At 42.7% G+C, this 21,480-nt stretch overlaps 2 protein-coding genes across 7 annotated transcripts; one reads left to right on the forward strand and one right to left on the reverse strand.

The window, feature by feature from the left end:
* Positions 1-607: 607 nt before the first annotated feature.
* Positions 608-9,387, reverse strand: CYB561D2 (cytochrome b561 family member D2). Of its 4 annotated transcripts, none has more exons than XM_083429559.1 (5): positions 9,022-9,387; positions 8,321-8,482; positions 6,867-7,161; positions 4,798-4,835; positions 608-4,182 (listed from the first exon to the last, which is right to left on the reverse strand). In XM_083429559.1, the coding sequence occupies exons 3-5, from the start codon at positions 6,991-6,993 to the stop codon at positions 3,679-3,681; spliced, it is 669 nt and encodes a 222-aa protein (XP_083285685.1). In that variant the 5' UTR covers positions 6,994-7,161; positions 8,321-8,482; positions 9,022-9,387; the 3' UTR covers positions 608-3,678. The 4 variants fall into 4 exon arrangements, with proteins under 4 accessions (XP_083285685.1, XP_083285687.1, XP_083285684.1 ...); XM_083429561.1 differs by having other exon boundaries at positions 6,867-7,079; positions 9,022-9,153; XM_083429558.1 differs by lacking the exon at positions 8,321-8,482 and having other exon boundaries at positions 9,022-9,357.
* NPRL2 (NPR2 like, GATOR1 complex subunit) lies at positions 9,218-21,215 on the forward strand. Of its 3 annotated transcripts, none has more exons than XM_083429506.1 (12): positions 9,218-9,358; positions 10,123-10,208; positions 10,486-10,577; positions 10,706-10,874; positions 11,771-11,879; positions 12,846-12,982; positions 16,553-16,650; positions 17,916-17,952; positions 18,258-18,351; positions 18,819-18,936; positions 19,685-19,827; positions 20,639-21,215. In XM_083429506.1, the coding sequence occupies exons 2-12, from the start codon at positions 10,131-10,133 to the stop codon at positions 20,704-20,706; spliced, it is 1,143 nt and encodes a 380-aa protein (XP_083285632.1). In that variant the 5' UTR covers positions 9,218-9,358; positions 10,123-10,130; the 3' UTR covers positions 20,707-21,215. The 3 variants fall into 3 exon arrangements, with proteins under 3 accessions (XP_083285632.1, XP_083285631.1, XP_083285633.1); XM_083429505.1 differs by lacking the exon at positions 9,218-9,358 and adding an exon at positions 9,396-9,525; XM_083429507.1 differs by lacking the exon at positions 9,218-9,358 and adding an exon at positions 9,605-9,629.
* Positions 21,216-21,480: the final 265 nt, after the last annotated feature.

Below are 21,480 nucleotides of genomic sequence, written 5' to 3' on the forward strand. Positions count from 1 at the left end.
TCGTAAGAGTTGGAGGGAGTCTTGTAGGCCATCTAGGCCAACCTCTGCTCAGCATTGGAAATCCTGAGCTACAGCATCCAAAAGATGATTGCCCAGCCTTTGCCTGAAGACTTCCAATGAGGGAGAGCCCATCAGCCTCAGCAACTGATTTCACTATCATTAAAACAGATTTTCTAACATTCACCTGCAATAAGCCCTCCCCCAACTTGCTTATTAGATCTAGTCCTGTCCTCTGGGATTGCAAGGAACAAGTATTTTCCTTTTTCTATGTAACTGACCTTTGGGTATTTGAAAAGTGCTATCATTAAACATGCCAGTTCTTCCATTCCTTCCTCATGAGACTGGCTTTCCACCCCACTAGCCATCTTTGGTGTCTTCTTCTAAACCTGTTCCAATTTGCCTATGCAGCACCCAGAACTGTAGACAGTACTTTAGATGAGGTCTGACTAGGGCAGAATAAAATTGTTATTAACAGATGTGATGCCAGCAAGAAAGAGCAATGTTATCTGCAGATACCAGCTATCTCATGAACTCTGCTTGAGGATATCTCGTCTTAGTGGATCAGAAGGGAGCAAAAACAAATAAAAAGGCAGCATGCCAGAGCCACTACAGGTGTTCAAAAGCTTTATTTAATAGAGCACTCTTGATTACCTTTCTTTGATCAAGCTCATTGATGGGTACACCTGCCTGGCAGATATACTCATCACAAACAGTCCAGTGCAAACAACGATCTTCGTTGGTGCAGTTTCAGATTTGGCAGACCGCTTGATGTTTCAGTAACAGCAATATATATTTCAGCCAAATCAATCCATGTAACTGGTGAAAATGAAGCATTCCTGCTGACATAATGCCTGTCACAGTTGTCATTGAAAGGACTGGTATCGCATAGACGCAAGAAAAGGGGGGACCATGGGCTCCATAGAAAAGATAATCAGGTACTCATACATAAAAATGTAGCATTTTTACATAATACATTATGGCAAACTATATGTTGAAGTAAATGATGCTGCACAGAACATCTAAGGTACATACCACTGGAAGATGAAAACAATGCGACTTCAGGTAGTCACATTCTTTCATAGGTTTCAAAGAGCTTTAGTCATGATTAGCTTTATCTAGGTCAGGGCCAGTGTCTTATCTCCTTGCAACCATGGTGCTTCTTCCAATCCCATTAAACAAGGGGCCCAGCTTTGCCCATTTTCTCATTCTTTGCTAAGCTTTGCCCATTTTCTCATTCTTTGCGCCTTTCCTTGATTTAGTCCCACAGCTGGTGGGAACCTTTGTATGCACTTTGGTTGAAGCCACTTAAACATGCTGCAAGCAAACCAAATCTGGAAGTCAGCTGTTAGCTAATGATAAAAAAGCAACTGGGTTTTATCCTTGCCTTGGAACTGCAAGAGATTACCGTAAGTACCATCAGCCCATCTAGAAGCTTGTCTGAGTGCCTCAACATTCCGTGTAGAAAGCATTTCCACGCAGAGATTGTATGTAGATCAACACAAGTGTTGATCGCACATGTTACATTTGTGCAGAACTTGTCATGTATCGGCAAACAGTGCCAAGTCTGAAAAAAGAAGAGCGCTTATCTGTATTTCAGTGCTCTGCTTCCATGTTCCTGTTCACAGGATCGTCTCTGTTAAATACTGTGACTCATGAGAAATCAAATGCTGGGAGTTTTGGTCTAAGAGCTACAAAAGAAGACAGCCATGCAGATACTATTCTAACCTCTGTGCTTGGATCAGTGGGAAACCTTTGGACATCAGAGCTGCCTTTTGCTTACCTAGCCATAAAATGAAGCTACTATTCATCTACCACAACGCAAGAGTGAATGGAAATTCTGTACACCTAGAAGGGAAAGGACTGAGCAGGTTTCTTCTCCACCTTGAGAGGGCATGATTCATTTGCCGGGCTGTAAGCTTCCCTCTATCAGGAATAGTTTCAGGTAATAATGTGGTCTTGTGGCATACCATTCCAGGTATAGGATCAAAGATTATGAGAACCTATACCACTAGGCCAGAAGTTCAAAGAGAAATTCCTAAGCTTACATATTATTGTGCTTTTGTCCGTGAAGCTTTCCCATGAACAGTGCACGCGTCAACCTGAAAGGAGGAACCCAGAAGTTATCAGTGTAAAGAAGGGAACAGAGACTTGGTTATACCATTCTTGAAAGCCTTTCTCAAGTTCAGTGTACCATATGCTCGTGAAACTTTTGCCTGCCTCACATCTTTCCACCAGGGAAGAGGAAGAGGAGAATCCATCACTGTGCTGCCCCTCTTCTTCCTGGTTCTCAGTGTTTGCCTGTTATTTTCTAGGCAGCAGTTGCTCTCAAAGTGGCTGCTGACCAAAGAAAAGGCCACAGTGACTACTGAGAGCCAGAGTGGGGATAGAAGGGAGGACACAGTAGCAATTTCTTCCTTTCCCCCAACTTCCACACAAACACAAGGCAAGCACAGGTAAACAAGCCTGCAACGCAGTCCAGAGTAGCAGGAGACTAAGCCACATTGAACTGAGTGGTGCAGACATGGAATGACAGGACTTCTAAGAGAGTAAAAAAAAAAAACCACAGGAGAGAAGGTGGGGTAGTGAAAGAGTTGCAGCCCTCAGAATATTATAACAGTGGAAGGAAATGGCAAGTATCTCCTAATGTTTGTCTAGATCTAAGACAGGTTGTACAAAATGCTCTACATGTCAACCACCATCTCTTCACATCAAATTGTCTCTGGAAAACGCCAATGGCTAATTGATCCACATCTGAGCCACTTCACTATTTCAGGAAGTGAAGGTACTTAGCCATTCTAACACATATAGTTGATCAGGTTTGGTTTTTAAACTGTTTATGTAAATCCCCCTGAGAGCTTCAGCTACAAGGCTATGAACAGATAAAGCAGCAGTAATAATAATTTACACTTACATGCTAACATGCACTTTGAATCCTGCTGGGGAGAAAACCTGCTAGACAGGGGTGGTCTGGTGTTCTTGAGCATTAAAAATGAGAAGTCTTAGGCCCTCTGTCCTCCCTTGCCACTTTCTGGTTGTAGAGTCTCCATACAAGACAGCTTTGTTTTTAAAGCACATAATATGTTTAGATAATGCCTAGCTCAAATTACCTTGTCATTTCTAATATAGCTTAGAGCACTGCACAGTCAGGACAGATTTTTTTAGACAGAAACTCAGGCCGCTACAACTGTGTTAGAGAGAGATCAGCCCTTCCCTTATTCAATCTGATACCCAAACCAGGACATCTGAACCCCAAACAGTTTACCAAGAGAAAGTATATTAAAACAGCTGAGGTGTGTGTGTGTGTCTGTATGCAAGAAGGATTTCAGCAGCTACCTGAATCAAGAACGACCTAAGCAATACTTGGTGTTCTTTCACAGGGAGGCACCAGCAGAGTGCAACTGGGCTACTTAGCACTGGCCATATTTCCAGAGGTATTTTGACAGAGAAGAGAAAACGCTACATGGACACTCTGGCACCAAAAGGAAGCTGGTTCAACAGGATGGGCATCTCCAGGATTTTAACAGGGGAAAGTCAGAAATTACATAAAATACCATATGATGCTATAGGCAAGTAAAAAGAGATTCTTCAGTCCCACTGCCTTGTAAGACCACCTGACTCCTTACTGACAATGCAGGAATTCTTCAGAGATCCCACAAGCTGTCTGTTTCAGAATGGCTTTCAAGGCTGGATTCTTTTGCGATAGAGGTAGGCATTGCTCACTTGGTTCATGATAACCAGGCTGGTGAGGATAGGACACAGCATGGACAGATACCAGGAGACTCCAGTTACAGATATGGTAAACCACAAGGAACACATACCGAGCATCAAACTGGCACAGCCAAGAATGTAACCGATCAGCCCTGATGTGGCGTGGTAAAGCTTGAGTTTGCTCAGTGTCCAGTTCTTCATCAGCTTGGGGTACAGCAGAGCAAGGCCCCCCATGCACTGCATGGTAGCATACAGCACAGTCAGCAAGCCAGTCAAACCGTGCCAGGTGACAAAATGGTCTTTCCCCTTGCGGTACTTGTTATAGCTGATGATGGCCAAGCCCAACACTGCACAGGTGAGTGAGAGCAACTGTAAAGCCCAATGGAAGCGGACCTTGGCCTTCCGGGAGAAGGACTGGAGGAGGGAGCTCTCTGGAGAGAAAGTCAGCAGGGCTTCTGTCATCAGGAAAGAAAACTGGAGAGGCAAAAGAAGACAACATCACTATGGCTTGTTACATTACATTTAGCCAATGGTAAAATTGCACTCATTCCCAGCTCAACAACAAGAACAAAAGCTTCCTTGCTTTCCCCTGCATTTAACTTTGTGTAATAACTTGGTAATTCCTGCCAAATACTGGAGAAGAAATTGTTCTGTCATGGGAAGGCTTATCTCTTTTCCAAAGAAGGTGGTAATAATAATAATAATAATAATAATAATAATAATAATAATAATAATATTTATACCCAACCATCTGGCTGGTACAAATTTTATAGTGATCATCATCAGCAAAGGAGAAGATAAAAGCATTGTGAGCTGCACACAGAGAAGGAAGGGATAATTATCTCATATTTTAATCCTAGCCACCAGTAGGGAATTCTGGATTCCAGTCCCACAACAGGCAGGAGCAGCTGCATCACCTCTGCCTTTTCCAATTCCTTAGCACAGAATTTCCATCTTACTCCACAATAAGCTGCCTCCAGCCTTTTCTCAGACTATTCAGTCCACTAAACAAAGCCCAATATAGATAAGGTAAGGTTATAATTAGTTATTTAGGAAGATGGTTGTAAAGAATGCCTGTGGCTGGCTTACCGCAAGAGACATTAAGAAAGGATGCCAGGAGAACAAGCCTGTAAAGAAACAAAAGCAAGGTGAGTCCCTGTAGACAATCAGTTAGCATACAGCTGAAAATGTGTCACCTGCTCTGGAAATAGGAAACATCCATTTAAATCCTAGAATTAATCCAATTGTGTGGAAATGCTAAGTGTACTAGAATCATTGTTGCTGGAGAGAAGCCGTCACACATTTTTTTATACCGTGTACTTCAGTTTGGATCCTTTTTGTCATTCCTTCTCACGTGAGGTTGAGGGAGGAACAAAACTTTCCCCAAAACAGACATAACAAAATGACTTCAAAATCAAAAGCGCTAAAAGAAATGCAGTACAGCACTCCAAACACATTGTGGAATTGCATATGAATTCTGGAAAGGTTGCCATTTACTTTGTAGCAGGAAAAAGATAAACAAGGATTGTGGTACCTTAAAGATGGAACAGATCTGCAGTGGTATAAAATTTGTGGCCACAAGTACATGAAACCTTATGCTACACTAAATTGTGGGTTGTAGGTGCAACAGGGATGTTTTTAGAATCTGGCACAACACAGATTATATCCCTCTAAAAAAAAATAGAATATTTTGAGCAATGTGGTGTGTTGTTCTGATCTGCAGCCCAAAGGAGTGCCAGTGGGAGTGGTTTGGTGCAGAGATACCAAAAGTGAAAATCAAAGACACCAGAATGGCCCATTCTAGTGCTTTATTAAAGAAAGGTATAAACTTAGAACACAGCCTGCAAAGCCCCACTGTCATTACAGACATGGGGGGAAACACCACAGCAGGAAGCAATCGTGACTTGTCCACAAAGTGCTAATAAGTTAAGCATTACTTATACAAAAGACGGCATACTTTTGTTTGACTAGAACTTCTCATCAATCCATCTGAGGGCATAGCTGGAAACTATCTAAGGCAGGCTTCCTCAAACTTGGCCCTCCAGATGTTTTGAAACTACAATTCCCATTATCCCTGACCACTGGTCCTGCTAGCTATGGATCATGGGAGTTGTAGGCCAAAAACAGCTGGAGGGCCAAGTTTGAGGAAGCTTGATCTAAGGCTTACAGATAGTTCCCCTCTGTAGGCCAAGAACCCAGTATCCCAGGCCCCACAGATAAGCATAGCATCAAAGCAATCCAATTAGTCTATAACAAAGCAAGTGCATATATAGGTGAGCTCATTGTTGCAACAACTACCAATTAGTTTCAGGGTCATCTTGACTACCAAGATGGCGTTCGCAGTCTCACCTTTGGTTCAACGCATGTGCTTTGCTGAGACTGCAAATGGGAATGTGGTGCCCTATGCCAAAATACCTAAGGCATCACTGAAAATGGGCCTAGTGATCTTGTCTAAAGCTTTTGTTATGTTAAAGGATCATATTTCACTAGAAGACTCATTTAACAGAGAGAGGCTCAAAGTTTATTCTCATAAAACATCTAGGACTGCAAAGTTAGTAACAGGAGATGTTGCAAAGGATTGGTTTACTGTGACAGAGCTCATGTGTTGCATTTTGTAATGGAAAAACAGAAATGCTACACTATTTGTCAGTAAAGTGCACTGGCCAAACTCTCTCCAGGCAATAATCAAAGACTGTAGTCACAGACATGTAAACTTCATGTGGATGGTCTTCCTAATTCACATAAGGTTTGGAAAAACACCATGAAGGGGATGAACATTAAAATGTGCATCAGGAGCATGCACAGGTTTCTTGCAGGACTGAGACACCATCCTATGTGTTATGTCAGGCAGAAGCTATTCCTATCAGTTTAGGCCCTGTAAAACAATTATATTTAAGAGCAGAAGCGCCCTAGAGAGCTTAGATGCTTCAGAAGCCTATCATGTTAGCTATATGCAGAGTGAGGCCTAAACCACCTGAAATCAGCTCTACAAAGTGCTGGACTATAAGTCTTACTTTCAAATGACTAACATCCTTTACTCACACTCAAGGCAGAATTTTGATTGAGTGTATATCTGCCCACATCTCAGTTTTTAATCAAACCTATGCACAGGTATTGGAGCACATTTAACAATGCACCTATCATTGCATCCTACTTACTTGATCCAGGTCTAGCAACCACAGCTACGAAGATGGTAAATCCAAGTGAGGCAAGGTGCGCAGTAGCACCAAAGACAGCTCTGAGAGAGTGGTATATTCGCGATTCTGTTTCAACAGTCAGAGCCATGTCTTCTCCAGCACAGTTGATAGGATCTTGACCTTCCACCCTTCACCAGTTACCAGCTTCCTTTTTCTGTATGCAGCATGTATCAGCTTCCCCAGCACATGAGGGGGAAACTATAGAATGTTATTGTGCTGATGGGGAAAACATACTTCTCATACTTCTGTTAGTTATCTGAGAAAAAGACAGGCAAAGCTATTAACACCAAAAAATCTGTCATAAAATGGCACAAGGCCCAGCAATAACTTTCACTGGTGAATCTTAAGGGCAGACCAAGGAAAAATCCTGGCTAGCAAAAGAAGACTTTGTTCCCCACCATCTGCTTGATTTATTAGCAATAGCAATGGGCTATTTCAGGAAGTCAGCTGAACTCTCCCCTTCATCATGCCCATTCTTTTTTCTCCCTCCCTTATTGTAACTGCAATACTTGTGATAGTGTGGTACTAAAGGGAAACATTTGCCCATGCCACATTCTGCCTGGCATGTGCACTGCTGAGGGGGGAGGTTCCAGGTTATTTTTTATGTGGCAATACACTCCAAACATCTTATGTACACATGGGTTGCACATTCATTTCTACCCAGCGCTGCTTTCTCTACATGAATTTTGTCCCAGATGAAGCAACCCTGAGTGGAGAGCTGAAGCAAGGTCCAAGCCCTGTTAATCCCTTCTTTGCACCCTCTACAGATCCACCTTCTTACTGGAATGAAATCATAGGCTTAACTAGGGCCATATGTATGGGGGGAGAGGTTGCCCCAGTAAAGTATCCAGAGTGGCACCACTGAGGCTCCCAGCCTGTGTGTGCAAATGCATGTGGCTGCTAAACTGGGTCTTTGACCCAGGTGAAATTAATAATAATAAATAATAATAATTTTATTATTTATCCCGCCCATCTGGCTGGGTTTCCCCAGCCACTCTGGGCAGCTTCCAACAGAATATTAAAATACAATAGTCTATTAAACATTAAAAGCTTCCCTAAAGCCTAGTTTCACCCCTGGATTAACAAAGAAATGAGATTGACACTGAAATTAAACTCAAAGGGACCACACCCAACTGAGAGATGCATTCACTTCTTTTCAAACACAGAATTATTGTCAGTCAGAGTGAACACTCCCTTTTAAAAGAGTAAAAGAGAGAGAGAGCTCATTCAGTAGTTTCCAAAGTAGTATGAATAAGTGTTCAAACCCAGGAAGCCATAAACAGTGAAATTACCACCTCTACACTTGATCTTGTAACTGGATGGCGTTTGTGCTTATCCCATTTAGCGTATTTTATTTAAGCAGTAATTAAACCACAGCCGACTTCAGGAGGAAAATACAGTATATTCACTCTCACCAGCATCCCTTTCTTTTAAACCTGCTGCCACAGATCAGCTGTCATGTCAGGACACTGATCCTGTTGTCTTAAGTATGAAAATGTGGTAGAGTCGCCATTGCTCATTCATCTCCCCTCAGCAACCTGTTATTGCAGAGTCTGATCCGGATTTCTTTCTGTGCACTATGAACGGCTGAGCGAGATTTAGCGTGCTTCATGATTCTTCCCCACCCTATACATTTGCGGAGGGAGGATACCCAATCTGCCAAATTACAGGGGTGGGGGGAACACCCACAGACCCTTCAGACCCCCGCTTAATATACGGTATACTGCATAGCATATATGCTTATATACATATTTATATATTCGATAGTCATTGGGAGGACCCAATCTTCCCTAATCCAAAAGCACATTCTCCTCGGATAAGGCATCCACCCATCTTCCTAACTCTTCGCAAAGCGAGATTTTGAGGAGCAGGAGATTTCTAGGTTTTAGGTGCCGATTTGTCAAGATCGAAGATGCGGGTCACACAAAGGCATCCCCAGCAAGGCTTCAAGTCACAGGAACAGCCCCACCCACGACAGCTGTGCAAAAGGGGGCAGATCTCGACCCACGCTGCCGCCCACCTTCCCACTTGGGTTCGCATACACACCGAACACACACCCACACACACACACACCCGTGTCCAACAGTAGATCCCGGGGAGCGCGGATTTCACCCACCTGCTCGCGGATGATCCTCATCGCAAGGGAGCAGGAACTCCGATAGAAGCAGAGGAAGCAAGCGCCACCTGCTGATTGGGCAAGGCCGAGACTGGCCTTCTAGGGCCCGCCTACCCTGACTGTCACCCTGCGCATCTGAGAGGCTGAGCCTCGCTGTCCATCACGGGCGAAGTTCTGTCAAATGAAGCCTTCAACCTGATAAGACACGTGACCACCCGGGCAAGTTCTCCTCGACGGCTCCTTTGTTTGGAATTGCCATTCGTTTTATCGGGAGTCAGAGAAATCTGTGTGCGCGCATCTCCGGGACAGCAGTCTCGCCACTAGGCCAGATAAAACGGTGATGGCACGCGCATGCGCCATAAGGTTAATCTCTCTCTCTCGCGCGCGCGTGCCCAGCTGTTTTGCGCCTGCGTTGAAAAGCCAAGCGTTCTCCCCGACTCCGGCCATACTCAGGACTATAGTGTGCGCATGCGTGCTCTTGCTACTCTCCTCTCTCGGTCGCCGGTGAGTGCGGCTTTCCTTCATTGCTGTTCTTCGTTCACTTGGGGAGGAGGGAGGGGGCGCTTGCAGGCTGTTTCGCCCGTTTGTGCTGAGTTCCCTGGGGAAATGTGTGTGAGAGTGTAGCTCTTACTTGTCTGCGCACTTAGCAATGAACCTGGAGTTTCCTACACAGGAACAATTTTTTCCAGTGTCTTTTGCCAGCCGGAAGTGTAACAATTTAGAAAGAAAACGGAGCCAAGGAGAGTGAGGGGTTCAAAGCTCAGCCTGAGCTGAGCCAGGGAAGCCCTCCTGAACTGAGGGGAGAGGGAAAGGAGAGCTTAGCTGCAGCAGGAAATCACACTGGTTGTCACTGTTCCTTTATATGTGGAAAAGCTTGCATAACTTAAACATGAATAAAAGTCCTCAGAGACTTATAAGAGCTATATGATGGGATGTTGTACATAACTGAGGGAGACATGGTTAACAGCTACAATAAGTCGTGCCCTTCCTGTGATCTTTCTGGATTTGTGGAGTTCCCTCCCTATTACAAGTAACAGTTCTTAAAATTATGAGGTATTTACTTGGGAGTATCATCAGCTGTGTATACTTGATCTCTTGCAGTTATCGCTATGGAAGTCAGCAGCAGAATTGAGTGTATCTTTTTCAGTGAATTCCACCCAACACTTGGGCCTAAGATTACATATCAGGTTAGTGGTACCAGACATCATGGTATAAAGAAACGGGTCAGTATATAGTTGTGGGACATTCAGAAAGCTGCCTTATGTTATGTTGGATTATTTGTCCATTGAGCCCAGTACTGTCTACTCCGAGTGGCAGCTACTCTCTGGGGTCTCTCTCTGCAGCATAGCTCTTCCTTGACAATGGAAAACTGATTTATAAAAATATGTTTAGATGGGTTTCAAAGGAGTCCATAGATCTCATCTTGTGACTACTGATCTGCAGATTTAATTTCTGACCCTGCAGGTACCAGAGGATTTCATTTCCCGAGAGCTCTTTGATACAGTTCAGGTCTATATCATCACCAAACCTGAACTGCAAAACAAGCTCATCACTGTGTAAGTAGAAAAAATCCACATGAGTCTTGTAGACCACCCTTCCCCTTTAATCATGCCCATCTGTGGCAAAGTAGCACAAAAATATTATATTCAATAACATTAAAATACATTCTCTCTCTTTCTAACAGTACAGCTATGGGGAAAAAGCTAATTGGTTGTCCAGTTTGCATTGAGCATAAGAAGTACAGCCGGAATGCCTTGCTCTTCAACCTTGGCTTCGTTTGTGATGCTAGAGCTAAGACGTGTGCACTGGAGCCTATAGTGAAGAAACTGGCAGGTTATCTTACCACTCTAGAGGTTAGACATGACACAAATATGCCATTCCACAAGAGGATGTACAGATCACATATTTTAGCAACATGAAAGCTTAATTTAAAGTGTCCTCTGCTTTGTTTTATTGTTGTGTTTTCTTTCTTGTTCTGTTGAATTGCACCTGCTGAACTCTGAAATGGACCACCCAAACGTGCAACCAGTGCTACTATGATAGATGTGTGTGACTGTCACAGATACCTGTTGGAGAGTACCTGTGACATCACTGATGACCTGGCAGAGCACTCTCCCTGTTCTTTCTTAGGGTACTGTGCAGTTGCTTTTTAAGAGTTTATATATCATCTTTAAGGTTGGTAAAGTGTGAATATTTACCTACTTTACCACAAGAGTATTTCTGTCATCTTCTGAGAAGAAATTGTGCAATTATCTAATTCCTTGCAACAGTGTTCTGCCATGTTGATGTTCTTTTCTAATTAAAAAATTTTTCAATGATACATACTTTCTCCCTTCCCACCAGTCTCAAAAGCACACATCTCCTGTTTATTTGCCTATTTGCTTCAAGAAGCATATAGCCTTTTCTCTTGTTTCAGGGCTGCTGCTTTAACACCAGGAATATCTTCCTATCCACCTTATTACATTTGTACCACTTTGTTAAGTTTATACCAATATCACACAACTGCTGCAGGATTGTTACCTATCCTGCAGTTGCACTAATGGGGAAGTTTCCCCCATTACTGTATAAAAAGGTGTGTGTGGGGGGGGGTGTTTGTTTACATACACACACCTATATACATGCACATTCCCCATGAAATATTTTTATTTAGTATGGGATACTTTCAGCACAAACTACTACCTCTGCTTCTCTTGGTATATTTAAAGTTGCATTTTGGTTGGGGCTAATCATCGACTTTGCTCTTTCCTAGCTTGAGAGTGGCTTCATTTCCACTGATGAGAGCAAACAGAAGTTGATACCCATCATGACCATCCTACTTGAGGAACTAAATGCCACTGGCAAATGCACTCTTCCTATAGGTAACTGTCAACAAAAAAGTAGCAGCAAATGCTCCTTTTCAAGTTGCATGTTATGTTGCAAGATTGCAAGGGATTCTTGGAGGAAATGCAGGGAAAGATGGAAGTGTGGCACTTTCAGAGCAGGAGAGCACTTAGTGTTGTGTTGCTCTCTCTTTTTTCCTCCTGTTATTGAAAGATAGAAATAGTCCAGTTGCTGTAGAATGTGGTGTATTTCAGGAAAGGGTGGTATATGAATATTAAATCCTACATTGATGCCCTTGAGTTTAGTTTTTGTTAGGTTCAAGAGAATGGCACAAATGTCCATTGAAAGTTGGACTTTCAAGCAAGTTCTTCCTGTCATAGATGAATTATTTCTGATGCTCAGACACCTTTATTTTCCTGTCAGCTGTTGTCTGGCTGTCATGACCAAGAGTGCAAAAAAAAGAGAAGTTGTTGGTTGTCATTGTTCAATTAATCTGGATTAGCTCATTGTGCTAATTTCATCAGGTTCCCCCTTCCTGTTTCAGGCATGCAACCCTGTCTGCTTCTAGGGACCCTTTTGATCCCCCATCTGATAACTTTGCAATTGGGAACCAAGCAACAAACTAAAGTTCAGACTTCAAAAGATTTAGATAAGATGTTTTGGTTTACATTTCTTAATCATTTATTTCATTAAATTTATATTCTGCCATCATCCCAAAAGAGCCCGGAGTGGCTCAGGAACATTGTTCTTATTTGTAAGCTCTTGGGATGGAACCACCCCAGTTGTGCAATACTTAAAAAGTCACATCATCAAAGTACAGTGCAGAGATCCATGTGTTCTAATTGCAGCTGTCCTATCAACCAGTGTTGATTCAGCTGCCAGCTGCCAGTTCAATGAACCTCTGTACATAGATTGGGGCGTGGAACCATTTTGTCCTTTGCTTCAGGCAGCAAAACATCTTCAGAAGTCTCTAGCTCTCTGTCCATTTTTGCTCCTTCATACAGATGAGTCAAACACCATTCACTTGAAAGTGATTGAGCAACGCCCAGATCCCCCCATTGTGCAGGAATATGACGTTCCTGTCTTCACCCAAGACAAGGATGACTTCTTCAATTCCCAGTGGGATCTCACCACTCAGCAGGTTGGTGCCCACAATGGTCTTGTTTAATACAATAGTGTGGTGGTAGCAAAGGCATCTTCACAGTCCCCCCTCCCCAGCTAATTAACCTTGCCTGGCCATAGAATTTCGTGGGAGAGGCTGGCCATTAAAGCCAATTGGCAAATTATAATAATAATAATAATAATAATAATAATAATAATATCTTTATTGTCATTGCCCCCTTCGGGGACAACGAAATTACTTGGCTGCTCCATAAAAACACTAATTAAAAGAAATATAGTAAAATACATAAAACACCAATTAAAAAAATATAGTAAAATACAGCAAAGGAGATTTGATGACTTTCAAAGTCCGGGCTTCCCATTCAGGGCCGAGATCGCTCTGGAGAAGAAGCTGTTCTTAAGACGGCTTGTTCTTGTCTTCATCGTCCTGTATCTCCGTCCCGACGGCAAGAGCTCGAAGAGACAGTGACCAGGATGCGATGGATCTTTTACTATGTCCAGTGCCTTCCTATGGCACCTTGTGGCGTAAATCCACTCTAAGGTGGAGAGTGGGCAGCCAACAATGCTCTCTGCTGCCTTCACAACCCTGTGCAACCCCATCCTGTCCTGGGTAGTACAGCTTCCGTACCACACACATAAGCCATAAGTAAGCACGCTCTCAATGGCACAGTGATAGAAGGCAAGCAGCAGTTTCTGCGGAAGATGGTTTTTCCTTAGTATTCTCAAAAAATACAGTCTCTGCTGCGCCTTCTTCACAAGCCCCCTTGTGTTGACACTCCAGGACAGATCCTCTTGTAACTCAATGCCCAAAAATCTGAACGTTGTTACCCTCTCCACACAGACCCCATCAATCAAAAGTGGCTGGACATTGCTCTTCTGTCTCCTAAAGTCCACCACAAGTTCCTTTGTCTTCCTTGTATTTATGAGCAAGTTGTTAGCTCTGCACCACTCTGTCAGCCGCTCCACCTCATCTCTATAATCCATTTCACCCTCCCTTTCAGAGATGAGCCCAATCACGGTTGTGTCATCTGCAAATTTGACAACCCTATTACTAGGGTGAGTAGCGACACAATCGTACGTGTAAAGAATATAAAGGAGCGGACTGAGTACGCATCCCTGTGGTGTTCCTATGTTAGTCTTAAGCATATTAGAGGTATAAGGGCCCAACCGAACCCTCTGGGGGCGGTCTGACAAAAAGTCCAATATCCACCCACAAAGTGATAACGGAAGCCCCAGATCTTCCAGTTTAGACATCAGACGTTGTGGTAGAATGGTATTAAATGCCGAGCTAAAATCTAAAAAAAGCAGTCTGGCATAACCCCCCCGCTGCTCCAAATGTGCAAGGACAGCATGGAGGGCAATCGCCACAGCGTCCTCTGTCGATCTTTTTGTTTTATAAGCAAATTGGAATGTGTCCAGTCCCTCTGGTAGGCAGGCAATGACATAATTTCGTACCAGCTTTTCAAAGCACTTCATGATTATAGGTGTGAGTGCTACTGGACGAAAATCGTTCAGATCTTCCGGGTTAGGTTTTTTTGCTATTGGAACGATAATAGAGGACTTTAGGCAGGATGGAACAATAGCCTGGGCTAGGGATTGATTTAAAATCCTAGTGAAAACTCCTGCCAGTTGATCTGCACAGTCTCTCAATACCCTTCCAGCTACCCCATCTGGCCCTGTGGCCTTCCTTGGGTTGATTCCCTTCAACACCTTCCTCATCTCTTCTTTTTCCACAGAGACTACTACATTCCTTTGTACTGATGATGGTAATGGTGGTGATGATGGCAAAGCCTTCACAGGGAGTGGTGGTGGTGTTGGTAAAGCCTCAGCAGGTGTTGCTGCAGATGTTACTTCAAAACGGGCAAAAAAGGCATTCAAATCCTCAGCGAGGGATGCCCCTCCCTCGTCTGCCAGGGAGTCCTTGGATTTATACCCTGTTAATTCTTGTACACCTTGCCACACCTGCCTGGTGTTGTTACTTTGTAGATGATTCTCCAGCCGCTGTCTATATGCCTCCTTTGCTACACGGATACCTCTCTTTAGATCGGCTCTAGCTGAGCTGTACAGCGACTTATTTCCACTTCTGAAGGCAGTATTTCTTGCCTTTAGCAACCCCTGGACCTCCCTTGTCATCCAGGGCTTCCTGTTTGGGTAGATCTTTATCCGGCGCCTCCGTGTTACATTGTCAGTGCAGAACCTAATATAGTCCAACACTTGCTCAATTATCAAATTATCACAAGAAATATGTGATTTTTAGGCATCCTGATCCTGTGCAAGTCTTCTGAGAAGAAATGGGTTTCTGTAAGGTGTGCCTGTTTTTCTTTCCCTTTAACATGTTACTCTTATACTTACTGATTCATTTTTCTCAATGAGCACTGAATGGTACACATGAGAGGATTATTCCCCAGAATTTAACAATGAGAGGAGCCTCCAGTATCAAACTTTGTAGAATCTGAAACACTAGTCACAGATGACTTCAAATGCTGCTGAAATGTGCTTGTATAGTTGGGTTTGTGTTACTGCTACTTTAATAATTGCTTCCTTTAGTCATGTTACCTGGAGGGTGGACAAGAACGCACTTCTCTCATATAGTACCCCTTAGGAAAAAGTCCTGTAAGGGGACGCGGGTGGCGTTGTGGTCTAAACCACTGAGCTTCTTGGGCTTGCCGATCAGAAGGTCGGTGGTTTGAATCCATAGTGATGGGGTGAGCTCCCGTTGCTTGGTCCCAGCACGCCCAAAAGTGCAAGTAGATAAATAGGTACTGCTCTGGTGGGAAGGTAAATGGCGTTTCCGTGCGCTGCTCAGGTTTTGGTGTTCCGTTGCACCAGAAGCGGCTTAGTCATGCTGGCCACATGACCCGAAAAACTGTGGGTGGACAAACGCTGGCTCCCTCGGCCTGTAAAGCGAGATGAGCTCAGCAACCCCAGATTCGTCTGCAACTGGATTTAACTGTTGGGGTCCTTTACCTTTACCTATGGTCAGTTTAAAGCAGCATTACCCCTATGGTTGATGCACAGGGGGTAAATGAAGACCTAGGGGTCAAAAAGAAGTTTGAGGTATAGTGGGGAGGGGAATAATTAAGAGCTCTTAAGATTCAGAAGTAAAGAGCATGGGCATGTACAGAGTGCACCTCCCTTGCCAGTGAGGAATCTCTGTATTTAATCAGAGATTTGTTTTTTTATGATTCCTAGTAGTGGTGACTTATGATTAATAAATGTTGATTATATATTGTTATTTCACTTACATTCCTAAGAATTTGGGTTGAGGTCAATGACAACTTTATAAGCTCATCATGGTGTCAATAAAGTTTGGGAAATGCTGGTTTATAAAGGAAAAGGGGTCATGAGATGCAGGCAAACATTCTTAAATACTTAATGTTCACACATGTTTAATACTGTTACCTTACTGCTTCCCCTGGTTCTGGATACTGAAAGTGAAGATTTTTTGAGTTCAGATATCACTTGAGCCTTCTACATTCATGTCAATTCTGAGATGATCTTGCCTTGTCTTCCTAGTTGTGTGAAAAGTGTGCTTGTGCATGTACATCCCTGCTTAGCCTTGCATTATATGCATATGCTCTCTTCCAAGATCTTGCCGTACATTGATGGTTTTCGGCATGTTCAGAAAATCTCAGCTGAGGCAGACGTGGAGCTCAATTTGGTTCGAATTGCTGTCCAGAACCTCTTGTAAGTACCGGGTGCCAAAGGGAGAACAAGGCATTAGCTTGATTGCAAACCAGTTGGGATTTTTAGATTCAGTAGATTTCAGCCCTGTTGTTTTCCTGTCCTCCATTTCTTTTAGCTCTCTCTTTGCTCTACCACCTCTTACTTTGTCTGCAATTCAAGCACAATCATCTAAATCAAAAAGGCAAACAAACAAACCCTGGATTCAGAGCTAAACTAGACAATAAATGTTTTACTCCAAACTTGAAGCGTGTTAGTGTGTGTGTGTGTGTGTGTGTGTGTGTGTGTACATGTAGGCATGAAGTGTAAAATGTGGAAATTTGGAGAATCCTGTGCCTGGTGTCAATTAACTTTAAATAATGAACTGATGTCCTTTAGGGTGCAGCATTTAGAGTCACACATATTTTGGAGTCTCACATACCGTATAATTTTCACACATGCAAGTCACTACTTGTAACTGCACTGTGGAAACTTATGCCTTTCCCACTCTTGTCTGTGATTGGGGAGGTTGGTCTTTCATGTCAAGAAGCATAGTGAATGCCAGCCAAGCAGAAATCTCAGCACCTGTCTTAGAAAGTACTGTATATACTCGAGTATAAGCCTACTTTTTCAGCACATTTTTTATGCTGAAAAAGTCCCCCTCGGCTTATACGCGAGTGAGGGTCCTTTCAGGCTGCTCCTTCCTCCTCCACCACCTTTGCCACCATCAGTGGCAGCGGAGGAGGAACAAGCAGCCCAAAAGCAGCCCTTTCGGGCTGCTTGTTCTTTCTCTGCCGCTGCTGCATCCAGCCTCTGCCTCTCAGCAGCACCCTAGGTAGACAGGGGGACGGGAGAGGCTGGGGGGGAGAGAGAAGCCCCCTCTGCTGTGTGCGCATGCGCACACACACACACACACTGGCCCACCAGGAGGTTTGTGGTGTGGTGAACCGGCTTATACCTCGAGTCAATAAATTTTCCCAGTTTTTTGTGGTAAAATTAGGTGCCTCGGCTTATATTCGGGTCGGCTTATACTCGAGTATATACGGTAAGTGTTGTTTATTTTTAGGGTTACAGAAATTTTGCAAGATGCACTTAACACTATGTTAGCTAAAGCTAACACCTTTCTTTCATGTTAAGCGTCTACCCTGTCCTAATGTCTTCAGTATTACTATAGGATCTGTATGGAAATTATATCAAATATATTATTTGCACTACTGTATACTTTTGCACTCATTTGGTGCATGAAGTTTTAGTATGGGTTTATTTCTAATGGCTATCATGTTTTTCAGATACTATGGAGTAGTGACTCTAGTTTTCATACTTCAGGTGAGTTTAATGGGTAAGTGGCTCAACATGATTGAGTTGATTTTAAGCAATGGGATGTCTAGTTCATAAATGCGCATACAGTAGAACCTCTACTTACAACCGCCTCCACTTGCAGACGTTCCAAGTTGCTACCACGGCAAACCCGGAAGTAACTGTCGGGTTTGCCACTGTTCACGCATGTGCAGAAGCGACAGTCGCTGCCCGCACCTACGCACAACAGCGCCTCTCCCAGTGACCCATTTCGCCATAAGGACGGGCATCCGGAATAATTTAAGTGTACTAAGATTTCTCACTTTCTTCCTCAGTACTCAAATGTATATTGTACCACACCTAAAGTCCAGGATCTGGTGGATGACAAATGTCTTCAAGATGAATGCCTCTCTTATGTCACAAAACCAGGTATGAAAGATGCATAAGGATTGCTGGTAGTTATCAGTCACAATCTTGTAGTTATCCTCATCCAGCAGCATCCCAGCTCTTTCTTCTGTTAATATACTTCTGGCACTTTAGCATAAACACTTATTGGTACAACGAGGCCCTTTCCTTAGATGTTCTGCTATATAGATCTATTTAATTGTTAACACTGGCAGTTCAATGGACTACATTTGGCAGCATTTATGAATTTGCATCCGTCCTGGCTGGATATTTTGTGGGTTATTTGTAGCCCCTGTAGTTATTTGGCTTCACTTAGTACATTTCATATTTTCTGTTACGCTGTTTGTCATATATTGGTATATATTGATCATGAGTGTCCTCCAGTTGCAAATGATATTTGAAATACATTTAGCTGGGTGTATTTAATTAGGATATACTTCACTGTAATCACCAGATGTTTCAATACATTTTCTTGTATAATTTTGGGATAGGTCACAAGCGAGCCAGTTTGAGAGACATTTTCCAGCTCTACTGTGGGCTGAGCCCTGGCACAACTGTACGAGACCTCATTTGCCGCTACACCCTACAACTCCAGAGAGTGGATGAAAGGTTGGAGGGTGGCTTGCTTTATATTGTTTTCACACATAGGAATGACTCTTCAAGTCATACTACCTTGCTGTGCCCTCCTCAGCTACTGTTTTCAGATGGCTAAAAGAGGAGACCATGATTTGGCTAAAATTGGAAAGAATCAGAGGGTAGGGCTCATGAAATACCTTAAGTACCCTCACCTTTCCCCCTATAATCGGAACATTGCTTACTCTGCCAATTACAAAAATACAAAAAGTAATGCTCAGTATAGCAAGTGACAGAATGAGCCACTTACTCATTCTCAGAGACTTTTCTAGGTCTCCTATAGAGATCATAGGGATTGTTCCTGAAAAGAACAAATATAATTTTTGCCATCCTAACAGGGAAGTTTTACATTCTTTAAATAGGGCTTAATACTTTTTCTGATATAAATATTCCATCTGCTCTGTTACTTTAATGCCTAAATAGCAAACAGGTTTGTTTGCCTATTAGACACAAATCCATGAGTTCTGTTAAGAGTTTGAACTGTATCATCTGCATATTATTTTTTGCTTCATTTCTGATATATATCCCTTTAATATTTTTGTTAATTCTAATTTTGACCGCAAGTAACTCCATTGTGAAAGAGCTGAGAGCACTCCTGTTTAGTCCCTAGAGAATTAATGTTTTGGACATCATGCCATTTACACAAACTTTGGCTATATAAAGAACTTTAATTTATGTAATAAATCTGTGTCCTTTCCTTGAATGTTTTAGTTCTCTCTTTCAGGAAGCTCGTCCAGTTTGGCCTGATGAAGGGCCTTATTCGACGGCTCCAGAAGTATCCTGTGAAAGTAGCTCGGGATGAAAGAAGTCATCCAGCCAGACTGTACACAGGTTGTCATAGCTATGATGAAATCTGCTGTAAAACAGGTAAGGAATTATCTGTCTACACTTATCCACCCAGCAGTGAAACTGCACATAGTTTACAGTCTACCAAGCAGCAAATCGGATAAAAAAACAACATAACATAGCAATGAAATAGGCAGTAGTAAAAGTGACTAAAGCACCCAAGTGATAAAACTTGCACTGCAAAAGCCTGTTGAAATGCATGGCTTCACAACATGCCTAGAACTATTTATTTACTTAGAGTATTTATATAGCCTTGAGAGGTTGTCAGTGCAGCTTAAAAGGGGTTCTCAGAATAAAATCACACTCAAATCTGGTACAGGAACAAAAATTATTTAGCATGCATCTGGAAGGAGGATTATTCAGGCACTCCTTGTTCTTCCCTGTGGTCGGACAAATGAGGGGTAGAACAACTGGAACAATGTCGCTTAACATGCCTCCAATTCAGATTTGGCACCACCATGAAAAGAGCAAGGTGCACCAAAGAGTGTACCAAAAGAATGAATTAGGGATACCCACAGTATATACGTATACACATATGAAATAGTAATGCCCCTAAATCTTGCCCAATTACTATTCCTTATCAGGCTGCCATAGCTGTGTTGTAAATGAACTGGACTCTTCAGAGCCTCCCGCAGGCTATTACTGACAGGCTTGACTCCAAAATTCTTTTAGATTTTAGTTTTGGAGTGGGATCTGTCAGTGGCAGCTGAAAAAATCGTGACTGATAGGGGGTCCCATACCTTCAAAAGCAGTTTCACATATCTGTCACCATGGAGTCCTATTAGTAGTACTTTATATCCTCATTCACTAGTATTTTGTGTTTCCTCCTTAGGGATGAGCTATCGGGAGCTGGATGAAAGGCTGGAGAATGACCCCAATATAATTGTTTGCTGGAAATGAGTCTCCAAAAAGGGGGGCGATTATTCATCATGTCCTGTTTACTACTGTGCTGCCTGGGACTGCTCATGATTTCTTCGGAAATCATTAAAAGCAACATAGCTCAAATTGTGTTGCATGATGCACCATTGGTGCCTGGAACAAGTGAGCTGGATGGACTTGGATTTCTTTGGATTGTTTAGCGAAGAGACACGTTTTAGTGAAGATCACATTTGTCTGGGCAAAACACACAGATGTATATCAAGAAGTTTCGGGAGTTCCATTTTCGTTTAAAAAATAATTAAACCAAGTTTTGCAATGCTATGAAGTTGAGCAGTGGGGCAAGTGACTGCTTAAACCTATTCCCAGCTACCCATGGCGTTATGGATGTGTGTTTACAAGGCTGAAATGCTGGTTGTTATTAATCTGGCAGTATTATCCTGTAGTAGCAAGAAATCACATAATTCCTTTCCTTGTGTAAAGCATTGAAGGAAAAAGTTCTGTAACATTGTACAATAAAACAGAAAGTAATTGCATTACCCATGTTCCTGTCCCATTTGCTTTGAGTCCTTCCTGTGTATTACTGGTAATGAGGAGGAACGATGGGCATCTTATAAAGCTAATGTGGAACCAAATCATGTTTCTGTGCAATTAAGAATTTAAGTGTAGAAGCAATAGATAGCGGACACAAAGATTTGACACTTGATACACTGAAATGAAATGAAATAGAAATGGTTTGGTTACTTGGGTGTCTCCAATTTAATATTTAATTACCTTTCTTATTAAATCATTTGCCAC

This window comes from Podarcis tiliguerta (assembly GCF_965153285.1).
Source record: "Podarcis tiliguerta genome assembly, chromosome: 2".
NCBI lineage: Eukaryota > Metazoa > Chordata > Lepidosauria > Squamata > Lacertidae > Podarcis > Podarcis tiliguerta.